The sequence below is a fragment of the Lynx canadensis genome, chromosome C2 (genome assembly GCF_007474595.2).
Source record: "Lynx canadensis isolate LIC74 chromosome C2, mLynCan4.pri.v2, whole genome shotgun sequence".
NCBI classification, from domain to species: Eukaryota; Metazoa; Chordata; class Mammalia; order Carnivora; family Felidae; genus Lynx; species Lynx canadensis.
In genome coordinates, this window is record NC_044311.2 from 146,463,057 (window position 1) to 146,479,028 (window position 15,972).

Below are 15,972 nucleotides of genomic sequence, written 5' to 3' on the forward strand. Positions count from 1 at the left end.
AAGAGAGGCCCCCACGGAAAGGCCAGAGCACATGGTGCCCATCGCTCAAATCTTTAGAGAGTCACGGTGCTTGTGTAAAGCCTGGGCACATTTGCAACAGATGCCTCCAAAGCCCCTGTAGGCTGGAGGGGTCCCTGGCTGCCTGTGTCACCTCTGTCTGCAAAGAGCAGGGCCCCACGCAGCCCTCACCGCACTGGGGAGCCACGCAGGCAGCAGCAGTCTGGATGCCTCTTTTCTTTCCTTTCTCATCATCCTGTTTTGTCTCCTGCTTTCGAAGTGACTGCCAGACCCACACGATGGTGTTCAGGTCTGGTAAGACCTGAAAGGAAAAGACAGTCACGTTAAACAAGAGAGAGTCGCGGATGAAATGAGTCCACTAAGGAGAAGCTAAACACAAAGGGAGGACACGAGCACACGTGGTGTGAGTGTGTACAAGACGGGACGTGGGGGGAGAACGGGTCGGCGCCCTCTGTGAGCTCTGCTTCGCGCTGTAATCCCCACGACTGTGTACAACAAGGACGTGGTTGAAAACACAAGCGCTGATAATTGTAACAAAGCTCCGAGGCCTCCTTCACCTGAGCCAAACACTAGAAATGAAGACACATGTCCGACGACCGGCCGGGGGCCGCGTCCATCATGACTTCGGCTCCTTTGGGGCAGGTACCCCGTCTGCAGATGACTGCCCTTCCTTACTCACCAGAACAGGCCTCCCAAGCCACCCCCTCGCCGTGGCCCTGGCCCTCGTGCGTGCGGCAGTGGGAGAGCACGTCAGCTTCTAGCGAGGAGCACCCCGACCCCTACACTATGTTTCGTTTCGCACCTGCCCTCTGTGCTCCCGGAGCTGCCTCTTCCACCTGGCGTGCTTACCTGTGACAGCTGTGAGGAAAGCCCCGGAAACTTCCCCGGAAAGGCCAAACCCACCTCCCGCGCCTACCTTGCTCAGGGCTTCTCTGAAGAGGCGCACGAACTCTTCTATTGCTGCGGCCGTGTACACGCCTGATTCCTGCCACGTCTCTTTATTCAGGCAGTGCTCGATCGTTTTTAACGCTCTTCTCAAAATGACGGAAACAAGGGACAAGGCTGTGTGCTTCACTGATATGCTGTCCAACTGGGAAGAAAAAGAGCTAAATCCACACGTCTGTAGGCTGCACTGTGGACACAGACCTCCCAAGCCCCGGGTGTGGCTGGCTCTGGCCTCTCCGGGGGTCACTCCCAGGGAAGGCTGCGTGAGTTGGGACGCCATGAGAAGAGGTGGCCTGGGGACCCTGCCCCCTTGACCTGCCACAGATCTGACCTCAGCACCTGCTGAAGAGGTGGCTACTAGAGTCTGAGAGTTATTCTCAATTTTGTTTCACTGTGTTTGGTAAGTCTTTTCCGACAGCCACTGACCTCATGTGGATTATCCACATCAAGAACAGCCACCATCTCACCAGCACCCACCCAGCCCCAACTAGCACTCGCTGTCGGGCGCACAGGTGACAAGAAAAGGCACCACACACTTAGTAGGAAAAACCACCTCCAGGCTTGGGAAGCGTGCAGCCCCCAAACATGGGCTCAGGGACCTTCATAAGGACAGCCAGGAGACTTCCGAATCCTCCCTCGCTGCAGAGGTTGAACAGAATTCAAGAACCGGAGCAATCACCAGAACGAGGGTACCCCCGGGAGATGCCGTCTCAGGCCCGGCCCCGACCAACTCAGGCCCAGGGGCACCCCAGGGGCAGGGCGGGCTGGGGCGAGCCAGCTGGGCCACAGCAGAGTGAGGGGCAGGGAGACACAAAATGGCTACCTGATGGGCTTTCAGTTTAACAACTACAACGCCCCATTCCCTCGGCGTTCCGGCGAGCTGGGGGTTCATTTCGTACGTGTGCGGTATGCTAAAGTAGCACTGCATTAGACACATGCCTTTCAGCTGTTTCCCTGAAAGCCCCTTGAGATAAAACACTTTGTCTCCCCCACCAGACAGATGGGCAAGCGAGCAGGGTCCCAATTTTGACTGTTATGATTTGGCAACCAGAACAAAAGGCCTTTCGTTCTGGCCTCCCTGCTCCTCGCCCACAGCCCACTGCCAGCACAAACCCTGGACAGGCACCGAAAATGCTGAGCCCCAGGGCACCTGGGTAGCTCAGCCGGTTAAGCATCTGACTTCTGATTTCAGCTCAGGTCCCGACCTCACGGTCACGGGATCGAGCCCCACAATGGGCTTCATGCTGAGTGTGGAGCCTGCTTGGGACTCTCTCTCCCTCTCTCTCCGCCCTCCCCTGCTCACACGCTCTCCCTCTCTCTCTCAAAATAAACATTTTTAAAAACAATGCTGAGGCCGGCTGCATATCCTAGGGGGTCCTCACCACTCTGTGCTGACCGCCCCCTCGCTGCCGGGGCCACCTCCTGCCTGTGCGGCCCACCCTGGCTGACCCTGGTCCCGCTGTGTCCACACAACAACCCAGCCTGCTAGAAGCGTGGGGACACTCGGCCTTCCCAGCTGAGTGCTGAGGAAGCTGGGTTTAGGAGGGGCTGGCAGGGCACGGGACCCACGTGTGCCGACAGCTCACAGCCGTTCGCTTGAGGCCACGGTGCTGGGGTGGGAGACACATGAGTCCCTGAGAAGGTGGCTTCTGGAGGGACTCAGGGACCGCCATCACGAATAACGATATGGAATTTCACTTCTCCGTGCACATGTCCTGTCAAAATGCCCGACACAGCTCATCCTCAAAGTAAATGTTCCCCAGAAATCTCATTCACTTAAATCACAAGAGACGGGATTTGCCAGGCAAATTTCAGTCCTACCCCTTCCACAAACCCTGAGCTAACACTTTCATACGTGACACTGGGCTGTAGCCAAACACACTTCCCTTCCTCTGAGTCTAACAGGCTTCCACCCTCAGGCGAGCGCAGAGCCTTGCAGGGGTCCATGGTCCTGGCTGTGCTGGAGCAGGAAGATCCCCTGGCCGGAACGTGCCTTGGGCTCCAGGGGCCCTTGTGCAGGTGAGTGGAAACATGGAAAGCCTGAGGCTCACTGACAAAATACCAGCCGCTGAATCCAGGCAGGCGTTCTCGGAACAATCCCCAGCATGGCCAGTGCAGTGAACGGGAGAAAGTTCTAGAAGAAAGGTGACCACTTACATTTAATGCCTGGGTGAACATCGTCTTATTGCACACCAGGGGCACGGTGGTCACCATCACCATTGCCAGGAGCCGAGGCAAGGGGATGAACTCTCTGGTCTGAAAGGCCCGGGAAACATCTGGCTGGGCTTCATAGATCTACGACAAAGAGACGAGAGCATGAGCTGCTACAGGTTCCGTTGCAAACCAGGCCAACTGCAGGCACCCCACAGCGAAGCCAGTCCAACGCAGCAGTCCTAGTGACGGACGTCCAGGGACTTCCAAGGAACAGGCTCCGGACGGTCAACCCCCAACTCTACTAGTCAGAGAAAAGTCAGCTCACGAGCCTGCCTGCTACAGAGCCGTGACCTTCAAAGCAGAGCTCTGCCTGCGGCCTGGGGGGCCTCTTAAAACCTCTGATGGCGACGAAGTCACCGCTGGAAGTAACAATCGCGCTACTCACTGGCTGTGGCACCTGACACACTGTGTCATCTTTTTAACACTTCATGACCACCCTTTAGGGTAGAGACCTTGGACACTAACAGTAAAAAGCGTTCGTGGATGACAAAGCTGGATCTCAGTAAGATCCCGTAACTTCCCCCGGGGGCACCCGGCTAGGAAGCAGTGACACGAGGGCTCGCACCCAGGGCAGCAAAGTCTGCGCACCTGCCCCCCCAACCCCTCCCCGGGGGAGGGCGGAACCAGAGCAGCCCCCAGCGGGGGTGGGGGTGGCCACGAACCGCCCCCCTCCCCAACGTAAGGGGCAAACGGCCTCCTTCTCTCCCCAAGATCCACATGGGGACCGCACGCGCTCAAGGAGAACGAAGTCAGCGTGGGTGAGAGCTTGTCTGGCAGATAACCCGCGCCTGCCTAGCGGAGGCACAAGACCGCAACCCTCGCTATTTCACCACCAGACCTCGAGTCGGACAGCGCACCCCGAGCCAGGCAGCGCTGCGAAAGAACGTGCAGCAGGCACGTCCGCGGCGGTGGGTGAAGGAGGGCGGACTCTGATCAGGAGGACATTCGCACACCGGCACCCAGACAGACACAGCATCGTTTCACAGCGTGTCCTACGTCGTTCTAAGTATTTAAGACGGCGGTCTTTAAACACGGTTCTCAGGGCGCCTGGGTGGCGCAGTCAGTTAAGCGTCCGACTTCAGCCAGGTCACAATCTCGCGGTCTGTGAGTTCGAGCCCTGCGTCAGGCTCTGGGCTGATGGCTCAGAGCCTGGAGCCTGTTTCCGATTCTGTGTCTCCTTCTCTCTCTGCCCCTCCCCCGTTCATGCTCTGTCTCTCTCTGTCCCAAAAATAAATAAACGTTGAAAAAATAAATAAATAAAAAAAATAAAAATAAACACGGTTCTCCATTTCACACCTTTCGCTCACGTCAGCCTCAATGTGCCAAAATTCACCGAGATCTCCCTCTAAGCAAAATCTGGACGAAGCAGACGCATTTGTCTTAACAGATGCAAAAGGCGTCCACCTCGAAGTTCTGCTCAGCGAAGAGCAGGATGTCCTCAGAGGACAGGGACGCCAGCCCCACGTGAGCTGACGTCGCCCCTGCAGAATGGCTGGACGAGTTCTCCGTCCTTCCTGCAGTCCATCGGCTTGTCACTCCCCCTCTCCCTCTCCCGGCCCCTGACACAGGCCAGAGCCCCGGGGGTTTCACCTTGTTCAGCAGTTTGATGTTATTTGACCAAGTGGACTTCGCTCTGGGCAGAAAGGAAAATGTTACTTCCTTGAAGTACTTGTTCAGCAAGTCCGGGCACACTTTGAGGATGTTCACCACCAGCTCGGCCACCAGCTCGTCGTCTGCTGCAGTTTTCAAACCCAACAGGAAGTGCAGGAGGGTCAGGTTCCCGCCTCTGCCAGAGAGAGAGAGAGACAAGGGTCGGCAGGGAATTTCCACAGCACACTGAGATAATTCATAATTCATGATTCATTCATAATAATCTCAGAATAAAAACAAGCCTCTATTCAAAATAAATAAACTTAAACTGAGCGCTCAGGGTCAGAGCGGCAGCTCCTCGAAATCGCCCTCAGGAAACACAGTTGAAACACGGCAACCGGCAAATTTCACCTTTGAATTTCCCTCGTGACACTAAGTGGGGTGTTTTCATGGCGTGCAGGGTTCCAGCTCCCCAAGAAAGGGCTTGAATCTCTCTCCTCTATTTCTGAGTAGCTGAAAAAGTCTCTCCTTTCCTGTCTCCAACCTCTCCTTCCCTCCCTTGAGTTCCATCTGACTTTTATTTTATTTATTTGGGGGGCGGGCGGTAGGGGCAGAAGGGAGAGAGAGGGAGAGAGAGGGAGAGAGAGGGAGAGAGAGGGAGAGAGAGGGAGAGAGAGAGAGAGAGAGAGAGAGAGAGAGAGAGAGACACCCAAGCAGGCTCTATGCTGAGCACGGGGCTAACACGGGGCTTGATCCCACGACCCTGAGATCATGACCTGAGCTGAAATCAAGGGTCTGACACTCAACAGACTGAGCCACCCAGGCACGCCTCCATTTGACTTTTAAAGAGAAGGAAGAAACCCACTCTCTGTCTCCACCCTGGACACCTACCAGTCTACCCAGAAGTCAAGGCTAATGTAAAGAAAGGGCCAAACCCGCAGGGAGGAATCCACTCCCCTAATTTCCCCGTGGGATTTTCCTGACCTCTTTCCTCCAACCGCACACGAAAAGGCATGTATGTAAATAAATAGACGTGTAAGCATTAGGTATAAAAAAACAGAGAATGCATTTAACTTTTGAAAAGATTTTTACGTGAAGGGCGAATGAACTGCCCCACAGTCCACAGTGCCATAAATTATTTCTAAAACTCGGCAAAATGGCTCCAAGTCTTTCCACAGGTTTTCTGCCTCCTCCGTTTCTAACGTATTTCAAATTCCTATGCCTTCACTGAGCTGCTGCAAGAAGCTAACGTAGAAAAAAAAAAAAATCTACTGTATGAAAATACTCAAAACTTGTCCCTAAGTGAGCAGTTTTCAAAAGATCATAAAAATAAGAATCAGGAAAACCTGTAGACATTAAATCTTGCGTAAAGGAAGGAGCCAGCCCAGGATCTACACAGCCAAGCCCACGGTACTCTAGGGTTACCCCCAGATCCTTCTAAGGGAGGATGATTTTTCAGAGCTGCCTGTTCCCGGGAAGTCACCAAATCCAAAACATCTCAGAATGTATCACTAGCATGCCACGTTGACGGCTTCCAGAATCCTCACTGTTCTGTGTCCCCTTATGAATTGACTAAAATTAAGATGCATTATGACAGCTTTACCTACAATAAAACATTTTTCAAAAATTGAATTAGAGTGGAATTTTGATCAGAAAGCTATCTTTTCAAAAACTTAAAATTCTTGGGGCGCCTGGGGTGACTCAGTCGGTTGAGCAATCAACTCTTGGTTTCAGCTCAGGTCATGATCTCCTGGTCTCACGGGTTTGAGGCCCGACTGGGCTCTGTACTGACGGTGTGGAGCCTGCTTAGGAGTCTGTCTGTCTGTCTGTCTGTCTGTCTCTCTCTGCCCCTCCTCTGCTCGTGCTCTGTCTCTATTCAAAATAAATAAACTTAAAAAAAAAGTTTAAAATTCCTAATATGAAAATTTCACGAACAGTTTTTGCTGTCAAACAAACACGTTGAATACTACAAAGTACGCTAAAAATACTATAAACATCCACGTTATTTTAACGGACAATGCAATAAAGTAACATATTTCCACAGCGTGCAACGTGGGCCGGGCACTGCTCTAGGCAGTTCCCACGCTCTACTTCCCCCTGAAGTGGATGCCAACCTTATTTCCATTTTACAGATGAGGCAACAGAGGCAGAGAGCAGTAGGACTTGTCAAGGTCTCAGAGCTGACCCCAGAATTTGTTCTCTTAACCTCCACACCAGGGGTTGGCAAACTGTGGCCCACTATCTATCTTCGTAAATAAAGCTTTATCGGAACACAGTTACACCCATTTGTTTATGTCCATGTCTGCTCCGGCACTACAATGTCACAGCTGAGAGGTCACAATACAGACCGCACACCACGCCTCCAATACTTACTTCTTCCCTTAGAGAAGAAGTTTACCAACTATAATCCCTGGCTTTCACACACCCACTGGGTGCCCGGCACTGTCCTAGACACTGGGGATCCCAAACAGACCAGCCTCTGTTCACATTGGTTCTCATCTATCACATAATGACCAAGCAAATAGATAAATGTGCAAGGTGGTGGTAAGTCATAGTCAAGAGCAAGGCAAAAGGACAGGGACAGTGGAAGGGCTATTTCAGAAAAGGGCTGCTGGGGAAGGCCTCCTGGATATAGCGACATGTGCACAGACACCTGAATGGAGGGAGGGAAGGAGCAAGCTTCACCTCCGCTGGGGAACCGCACATGTCGATTTTCTCAAAACTTTCCATTAACGCCCCCACAAACAAAATTCCCTTCCTCTCCCCTAAGCGCAAACATTTGTCTTTTGTCCCTGGCTTCAAAAACTGACATAAACCACAGCTTATTCGAACAGACCCACACCCACAAGCTGATTCAAATACACTCATCAAATGACCTATTTTATGGGTCTGTCTTAGGGGGAAAAAAATGTGTTTTAAGCATGGTGTTACATCATACTAGACGATAAAAGTCTGCTGTTACATGTTACCAGGAAGGTGAGCTTGTTTTCCCTGATGAGAGCAAAGTTACAGTATCACTGAAACAAAGTTGAAAGAAAAAGAAATAATGTGGCAAATTAAGTCATAATAATCTCAGAATCAAAACAAGTCACAAGCAGGGAGAAAAATTTCCACAGGTGTTATCCCATTCTGAAGGAATCAGTCATTTCCTAACTGGTAGAAACTAAACCAAACCATCCAGATCCTTATGATAAAAGCGCCACAGAGGTAAAATAAAAAAATTTTTAAAAATGAAGGTATTCACAATGAACAGAAAATATACCCAATATTTTTACCATCGGGGGGAAGAAAAGCAGGTTGATAAATCTAACATTAGAGTATTTTGGTTATTAAAAATAGTAACATGGATATGTGTTTACCGTTAGACTAACAGAGAAAATCTAAAAGAATATCATCTAAACCATCAGGTGGGGACTTTATGTTTCCTTACTGATGAAACATTGCCCATAAGTGTGCACCATGAAACAAAATTTTGAAAACCCAGCACATCAGCAGCTTTGAGGAGAGGAAGGACTATTTAGCTGTTACGAGGATAGACTTGGAACCAAATTCCCGGGGTTTAAAGTTTATTTATTTTGGGAGAGAAAGAGAGAGAGTAGAAGAAGAAGGTGGAGGAGGAGGAGGGGGAGGGAGGCAGAGAGAGAGAGAGGGAGGGAGGGAGGGAGGGAGGGAGGGAGGGAGAGAATCCCAAGCAGGCTCAGCACTGTTAGCTCAGTGCACAACATGGGCTTGGTCCCCTGTGAGATCATGACTGAGCTGAAATCAAGTGTCAGTCAGCCAGGGGCCCCCAGATTCCCTGGGTGTAAACCCTAACTCTGACACACGCTGAGTGACCCAACTTCTCTGTGCCCATTTCCCTCACCTGCAAAACTGGGAGAGCGGTGGCTCCCGCCTCCGGCCTGTGAAGGGGCCTACCCTCTCTGGCAAGGTGGCCGTAAGACTTTCCTCGGACCCAGCCGACGCCACAGTCTTGAGTGAAACCCGCAGCACCCCCCTGGGTGAGACACCTCCTACTGGGGGCCTAAGTCAGCGGCTACCCTGAGCCCTGTGCCCTAAGGGCACGTGATGAGCAGGGAGTCTCTGGGCTTCCAAATGTTCGTCCCTGTAATGAGTGAGGTCATGTCTAAAATTCTAGTTGTAAACCACCACAATTCCGTTATTCTACAGACTTCCGCTGGAAGTCATGTACGTGACGGAACACAGGCCCGCGCTTCTCAAATGTGCCACTTTACCTGCCGACGGTACCGAAAGATGCGTCGTGAAAATTAATCCCATGCTTGAGTGAACAGCAAAGATCCATCAGGAAGGTGTGAACAAGCTCCCTCACCAGGATCTTCCCTGCGTCCTCAGAAGAAGTCTACAAGAGTTTTTTAAAATTCAATGAAAATCTCAAGTTCATGAGCCTCGGTAACATCTACAGAGTAAAAACTGGGCGATACCACGTGCCTGATGATGACTTAGAAAACATCTTACATGCTTGGTATCATTCAAAAAAAACCCCAAAGAACAGAAACACCAATCAAGACAAGACAAAAATACTCTCATATGTGGAATATAAAAAGAAGAAACTGAGTAATAAATTAAAAAAAAAAAAAAAAAAGCTCATAGATACAGAGAAGAGACTGGTGGTTGCCAGAGGTAGAGGTTGGGGGGGAGTGGAAAAAAATGGGTGAACTGTTTTTGTTTTAGTTTAAATACGCTGAATTTAAAAAGAAAGTATTTATTCTTAACATTGAACAAACAGGGAGTTGCTGGAACAAGAAACAACAGATAAGGGGACACTTTAAGTCATGTCTCATTGTTTCCAAGCACTCCACAGTAAGGGTTCTCATTTAATTTTTATGGTAGGCCTATGACTCTGGCAGGGTAGAGATGATTACACCATTTTATGTAAGGGCAAACCATGGATCACATAGTGGAACTCCCCACTGCGTTAGCAAATACGGAGCAGATCAGTATCCGTACCCCCATCATTAAAGAATCTCTCTTGGGGCACCTGGGTGGTTCAGTCGGGTAAGCATCTGACTTTGGCTCAGGTGAAGATCTCACGGTTTGTGGGTGTGAGGCCCACATCGGGCTCTGTGCTGACAGCTCAGAGCCTGGAGCCTGCTTTGGATTCTGTGTCTCCCTCTCTGTGCTGACAGCTCAGAGCCTGGAGCCTGCTTTGGATTCTGTGTCTCCCTCTCTGTGCTGACAGCTCAGAGCCTGGAGCCTGCTTTGGATTCTGTGTCTCTCTCTCTGCCCCTTCCTCCACTTATGCAAGTGCATGTGCTCTCTCACTGTCTCTCAGAAATGAATTAAAAAAAAAAAAAATAGAGTCTCTCTTTACAGCATACACTTCAATTAGAAAATCATTTTCCTAAGCTTCTATTTGCTTTTGCATTGTGACTGATATTGTGATATAAGAAATAAATACACGGCACAAAAACAGACACATAGACCAATGGAATAGAATAGAAACCCCAGAACTAGACCCACAAAAGTATGGCCAACTCATCTTTGACAAAGCAGGAAAGAATATCCAACAGAAAAAAGACAGTCTCTTTAACAAATGGTGCTGGGAGAACTGGACAGCAACATGCAGAAGGATGAAACTAGACCACTTTCTTACAACTTTCACAAAAATAAACTCAAAATGGATAAAGGACCTGAATGTGAGACAGGAAACCATCAAAACACTAGAGGAGAAAGCAGGAAAAGACCTCTCTGACCTCAGCCGTAGCAATTTCTTACTTGATACATCCCCAAAGGCAAGGGAATTAAAAGCAAAAATGAACTATTGGTACCTCGTGAAGATAAAAAGCTTCTGCACAACAAAGGAAACACTCAACAAAACTAAAAGGCAACCAACGGAATGGGAAAAGATATTTGCAAATGACGTATCGGACAAAGGGCTAGTATCCAAAATCTATAAAGAGCTCACCAAACTCCACACCCAAAAAATAATCCAGTGAAGAAATGGGCAGAAAACATGAATAGACACTTCTCTAAAGACGACATCCAGATGGCCAACAGGCACATGAAAAGATGCTCAACGTCACTCCTCATCAGGGAAATACAAATCAAAGCCACCCTGAGATACCACCTCACGCCAGTCAGAGTGGCTAAAATGAACAAATCAGGAGACTATAGATGCTGGAGAGGATGTGGAGAAAGGGGAACCCTCTTGCACTGTTGGGTGGGAATGCAAACTGGTGCAGCCACTCTGGAAAACAGTGTGGAGGTTCCTCAAAAAATTAAAAATAGACTTACCCTATGACCCAGCAGTAGCACTGCTAGGAATTTACCCAAGGGATACAGGAGTACTGATGCATAGGGGCACTTGTACCCCAATGGTTATAGCAGCACTCTCAACAATAGCCAAATGATGGAAAGAGCCTAAATGTCCATCAACTGATGAATGGATAAAGAAATTGTGGTTTATATACACCATGGAGTACTACGTGGCAATGAGAAAGAATGAAATATGGCCCTTTGTAGCAACGTGGATGGAACTGGAGAGTGTGATGCTAAGTGAAATAAGCCATACAGAGAAAGACAGATACCATATGGTTTCACTCTTATGTGGATCCTGAGAAACTTAACAGAAACCCATGGGGAGGGGAAGGAAAAAAAAAAAGAGGTTAGAGTGGGAGAGAGCCAAAGCATAAGAGACTCTTAAAAACTGAGAACAAACTGAGGGTTGATGGGAGGGTGGGAGGGAGGGAAGGGTAGGTGATGGGCATTGAAGAGGGCATCTTTTGGGATGAGCACTGGGTGTTGTATGGAAACCAATTTGACAATAAATTTCATATATTAAAAAAAAAAAAGAAATACAGCTGACCTTTGAACAACACAGGTTTGAACTGCACAGATCTGCTTATGTGTACTTTTTTTCCCCATGAATGCAGTACAGTACTATAAATGTGTTCTCTTATGATTTCTTTAATAACATTTACTTTTCTCCAGCTTACGTTATTGTAAGGATACAGTTTACAATACATATGACATACAAAATATGTGTTCATTGACTGTTTTTGCTACGCATAAGTCTGCCAGTCAACAGTAGGCTATTAGTAGAGTTAAAAAAAATTTTTTTTTCTTAACGTTTATTTATTTTGAGACAGAAAGACAGATAGCGAGCAGGGGAGTAGCAGAGAGAGAGAGGGAGACACAGGCTCCAAAGCAGACTCCAGGTTTCTGAACTATCAGCACAGAGCCCGACACGGGGCTCAAACCCACCAACTGTGAGATCATAACCTGAGCTGAAGTCGAATGCTTAACTGACTGAGTCACCCAGGCACCCCAAGTGTTTTTTTTCTTTTTTAATGTGTATTTATTTATTTTTTGAGAGAGAGAGAGACAGAGAGACAGAGAGAGGGGGAGACTGAATATCCCAAGCAGCCTCTGCACTATCAGCACAGAGTCCGAAGCAGGGCTCGAACTCATGAACACCAGATCATAACCAAGCTGAAATCAAGAGTTGGGTGCTTAACTGCGGAGCCACCCAGGTGCCCCAGTAGTTAAGATTCTGGGGAGTTAAAAGTTATACACGGATTTTGACTGCATGGGGGTCGGCCCTCCCAGCCCCTGCATAGTTCAGGGGTCAACTGTATTTGGTCTTCAACCCCAGCTCCTGGTGGAGAGCCCCTAGAACCCCGGTAATTTCTTGTGTGATGGGGGTAACACCAATTCTCACACAGGGCTCCAAAATCCCCTGGAATGTTCCACGTGGTAGGAACATTTTTTATTCTAATGAGGCAACTCTTAACAGGCTCCTGGACAGCTTCTGGCTGGACACCAGAATGTAACCAGTAGTGAGAGCATTACTGACCTCCCTGAATTTGAATGTCCTCACCTATAAAGCAGACACATTAAAAAAAAAGATTAAAAAATACTCTTAAGAGGGGCAAGTTTAAACCTGTAGTTTTAAACAAGCTTAAGAATGACTTAATTTCTCTTGGTCTTTTGAATAAAATTCCACATTTGGGAGTGTTTTTATTAAGCCCCCGAGGCTTCCTGATAATAGGGCGTACAAAACATGTTCAAAACAAGAGGACATAGGCCAGTCACAAAGATAAAAGGACGTAAAACACAGGGCTCTTGAGAGGTAAATTACTATAAAGTTCACAGGAAGTCTGAGCCTTCACTACTCTGGCCAAGTCCATGTTCCGAAACACCCTGAAGAAAATCAAAATGAGGATTAAAATGTACACTGGCCTTGGGTCAACTTGAAAGGAATTCAACGTTTGAGGAACTATTACAAAATAAATTACACATGTCAGTAGGTGAGGAAATTGGGGTTTTCCTAGACACTTGGAAGTAAAAGCAACGGGCCTTGAAACTCTAAGAGCTGGTATGAACAGGATGGAAAGAAGGAAAAGAAGAGGTAAATGAGAGGAGGAGAGAGCCTAGGTCAATACTATGCGTCTACTGGGCAAGCCCAGCAGGGAAAACCAGCATGTCACTCAGCTAAAAGGAGTAACGGTTTTCCCTTCAAGGGAGAAAAAAAAAGTCTAATATCAAAATACCTCAGAGAATAGAAACAATCTTATAAAAAAAAAAAAACTTTAAAAAGATCATATTTCATCTAAGCGGAGAATCAATATAACCACGAGCCAAGAGAAACAGATCGAATGGAGGGACTTTAGGGGGTACGTTCCCCAGTCTCCAGCTGTGAGGCTCACACACTAACAGGGAGGTCAACTCAAACCCAACAGGACTGTACCTTGCCATGTTCCAGGTTCACGTCAACAATCCCATTCCAGCTGTAGAGAGCTGCTATATGGTTCAACAACTGCCCCGTAAAGAAACGCACCTTCTGGGTTTTTGTGATATTTTTATTGTGAACTACCTGAAAACAATAAAACACATGAATTTCAAGGAGCTCGATTTTCACAACAGTGTGTATTGTTTTTCATCATTACCAAAATCCTGTGGACCCACGGCAAAACATTTGACCAGAAAAAGGAAAAACATAAAGAGAAATACAAATTCATCGGTATCTGAACCGTCCTAGGATACAGTTAGCATCTGGTATACTTCCTTTCATCCCTCCATCCCGCAACACAGAAGATGTATGTGTATCACTGTTGTGTTTTGTTTTGTTTTTGTCTCTGTGAGATTATATATAGTTTTCTGCCTACTTTTAAATAGTATGAACTTTTCCCACATTATTAAAAACTCCTTTAGAACACCACTTTGGAAGGCTATCATTCTAGCGACCATAATTTATGTCACCGTTCCCCAGGGGTGCGAAGTGAGGTTGTTTGCACTCTGTCGTCTGCTTCCTTGCACCGAGTCCTGCCTGCGTCCCTGATTATGCACTCGGAATTGTGGCACAAGGCCTCAGCTCCCCTCAAACCCACTCCCGGTGCCTCCCAGGGTGTCCTGGGTGGTTCTGAGGTTCCCAAGTCTGGGAACATGTTGAAGACCTCTAACGCACACCGCCAGACCTGCTAGAACACTGCCTCCACAAAAGCACCCGACTCAAAGGTACTTTTGCCAGCACCGAACGGCATTGTTTTAAAAGGTCAGTGCTAATTTGGTTGGTGAAAAAAACCTGTACCTCATGACCTGTGTTACTTTAAATCAGGGCTTCTCAGCACCACTGACATTCTGGCCCAAATAACTGCTGCAGGGGACGGACCTGTGCGGGCAGGACGCTGGGCCTGGTCTCTACCCACTGGGTGCCAGTTGTTACTTCCCCGGTTATGACAACCAGAAATGTTTCCAACACTGCCAAATGTCTACAGTGGAGGGGGCAAAACCACCCCCAGCTGAGAACCACAGTTTCAAATACTATGCTAATCAGCCATTTTTATATGGACTGCCAGTTCATGGCTTTTAACGACTTTTTGTGTTGGCAGAGTCATAGAGTTTTTCTAACTGAGCATTTAAGTTGCTTCTGTATTAAAGTCAGTGATTCGTTCAGCCAGTTTTAAAGTTTCTACAAGATGCTTGTAAAAGGCAGAATATATAAGGCGATACAAAGTCACATTCTGCCGGGTGTGTAAATGAAAACAGCCATAACTTACAGCTCCCAATTATCCCTGTGGCTCCCCGTGAAAGGGCGAGCAACAGCGTGTCTCCTAGGGTGATAAAACTGCAGCCCGAAGGAACAGTTTGCCATCCCACAGCCTGTGCGCCCTAAGACATTGTAGCTCTAGGGTCCTGTCACACCCTGGAGAAGACAAACCACAGAACACCACTGAGTACCAAACACGTACCTTTGTTTTCAGCGTGGATAACAAAATATTGACGGTAGAAATCCTGTCTTCCTTTATGCCCGAGCTAAAAATGCAAGGAATAAATTCTGAAAGGAAAAGGTTCAAAGCATTAAACTCAAAAATATTTTGAACACGAGAGCAGATGAGAGAACAAATGACTTCATAAAGTGGCACAGCAAACAATGCCATTCGCTCCCTTTTTTATTTTTTGAAGGTTTTGTCGTTTTTGATTACACATGTTCACAGTAGGAATAAACCACTTCATGACATGGGAAATCAATATCTAAAGGTAAAACAATGACAGAGCCATTAAAGAGGTTCAGTAGTTCTGTTTTACTGTCCTTCATACTGACTATTTGACAGAGAATGTACGTACAATTTTGCGGAATTTCTCTCTTTGCTTAGATTTGCTGATACCTATATCTTTATCTATATATGTTTTTTTGGTGAGAGGGCTAGCAGGGAGAGGGGCAGAGGGAATGAGGGAAAGAGAATCTTAAGGAGACCCCGTGCTCAGCACGGAGCCAGATGTAGAACTCGATCCGTCTTCAACGGAGACGAAATCAAGAGTCGGACACTCAACCGACTGAGCCACCCAGGCGCCCCCAGATTTATATTTTAAATCATTTTATTAACTGTGGTAGAATTTGGGATGATGTGTTTGCTTTCTTTTCATGCTTTTGATCTCCAAGGAATCAGCTACCACAGCTCGATGCCGTATCATGACTAACGTAATGGTGACACTGGGCAGAAACATCAAAGCAATTAGAATTTTGCTTGCTCCAGAGGTGCTCAAAGGGCACACACATATTTTCTACAAAGGAAATTCATTCTCAAAAGAAGAAAAATCAGAAAATACCAAACAAACCAAAAGGATGAAATCTGAAAGCAAACATAATTCCACTACCCAGAGGTAACTAGTTAACCGCTAACCTTCTGATATATCCATATTCCGTTAAATGTATCTTTCAGTAAAATGGGATACTAGAGTTTTATA

General features: G+C 47.7%; 1 protein-coding gene across 3 annotated transcripts in view; it reads right to left on the reverse strand.

Moving 5' to 3' along the window:
* The window catches only part of URB1 (URB1 ribosome biogenesis homolog), a 73,961-nt gene that overhangs the window by 44,780 nt on the left and 13,209 nt on the right, over nt 1–15,972 (reverse strand). For 2 of the 3 annotated variants that reach the window (XM_030328987.1, XM_030328986.1), the window contains exons 6-12: nt 14,976–15,061; nt 13,475–13,600; nt 9,000–9,124; nt 4,768–4,963; nt 3,121–3,258; nt 935–1,108; nt 190–319 (exon numbers count right to left, since the gene is read on the reverse strand). In XM_030328987.1, the coding sequence (XP_030184847.1) occupies nt 190–319; nt 935–1,108; nt 3,121–3,258; nt 4,768–4,963; nt 9,000–9,124; nt 13,475–13,600; nt 14,976–15,061 (975 nt within the window). Of the gene's footprint in view, nt 1–189; nt 320–934; nt 1,109–3,120; nt 3,259–4,767; nt 4,964–8,999; nt 9,125–13,474; nt 13,601–14,975; nt 15,062–15,972 lie in introns of those variants that run through there. The other variant, XM_030328989.1, reaches the window with a different exon arrangement.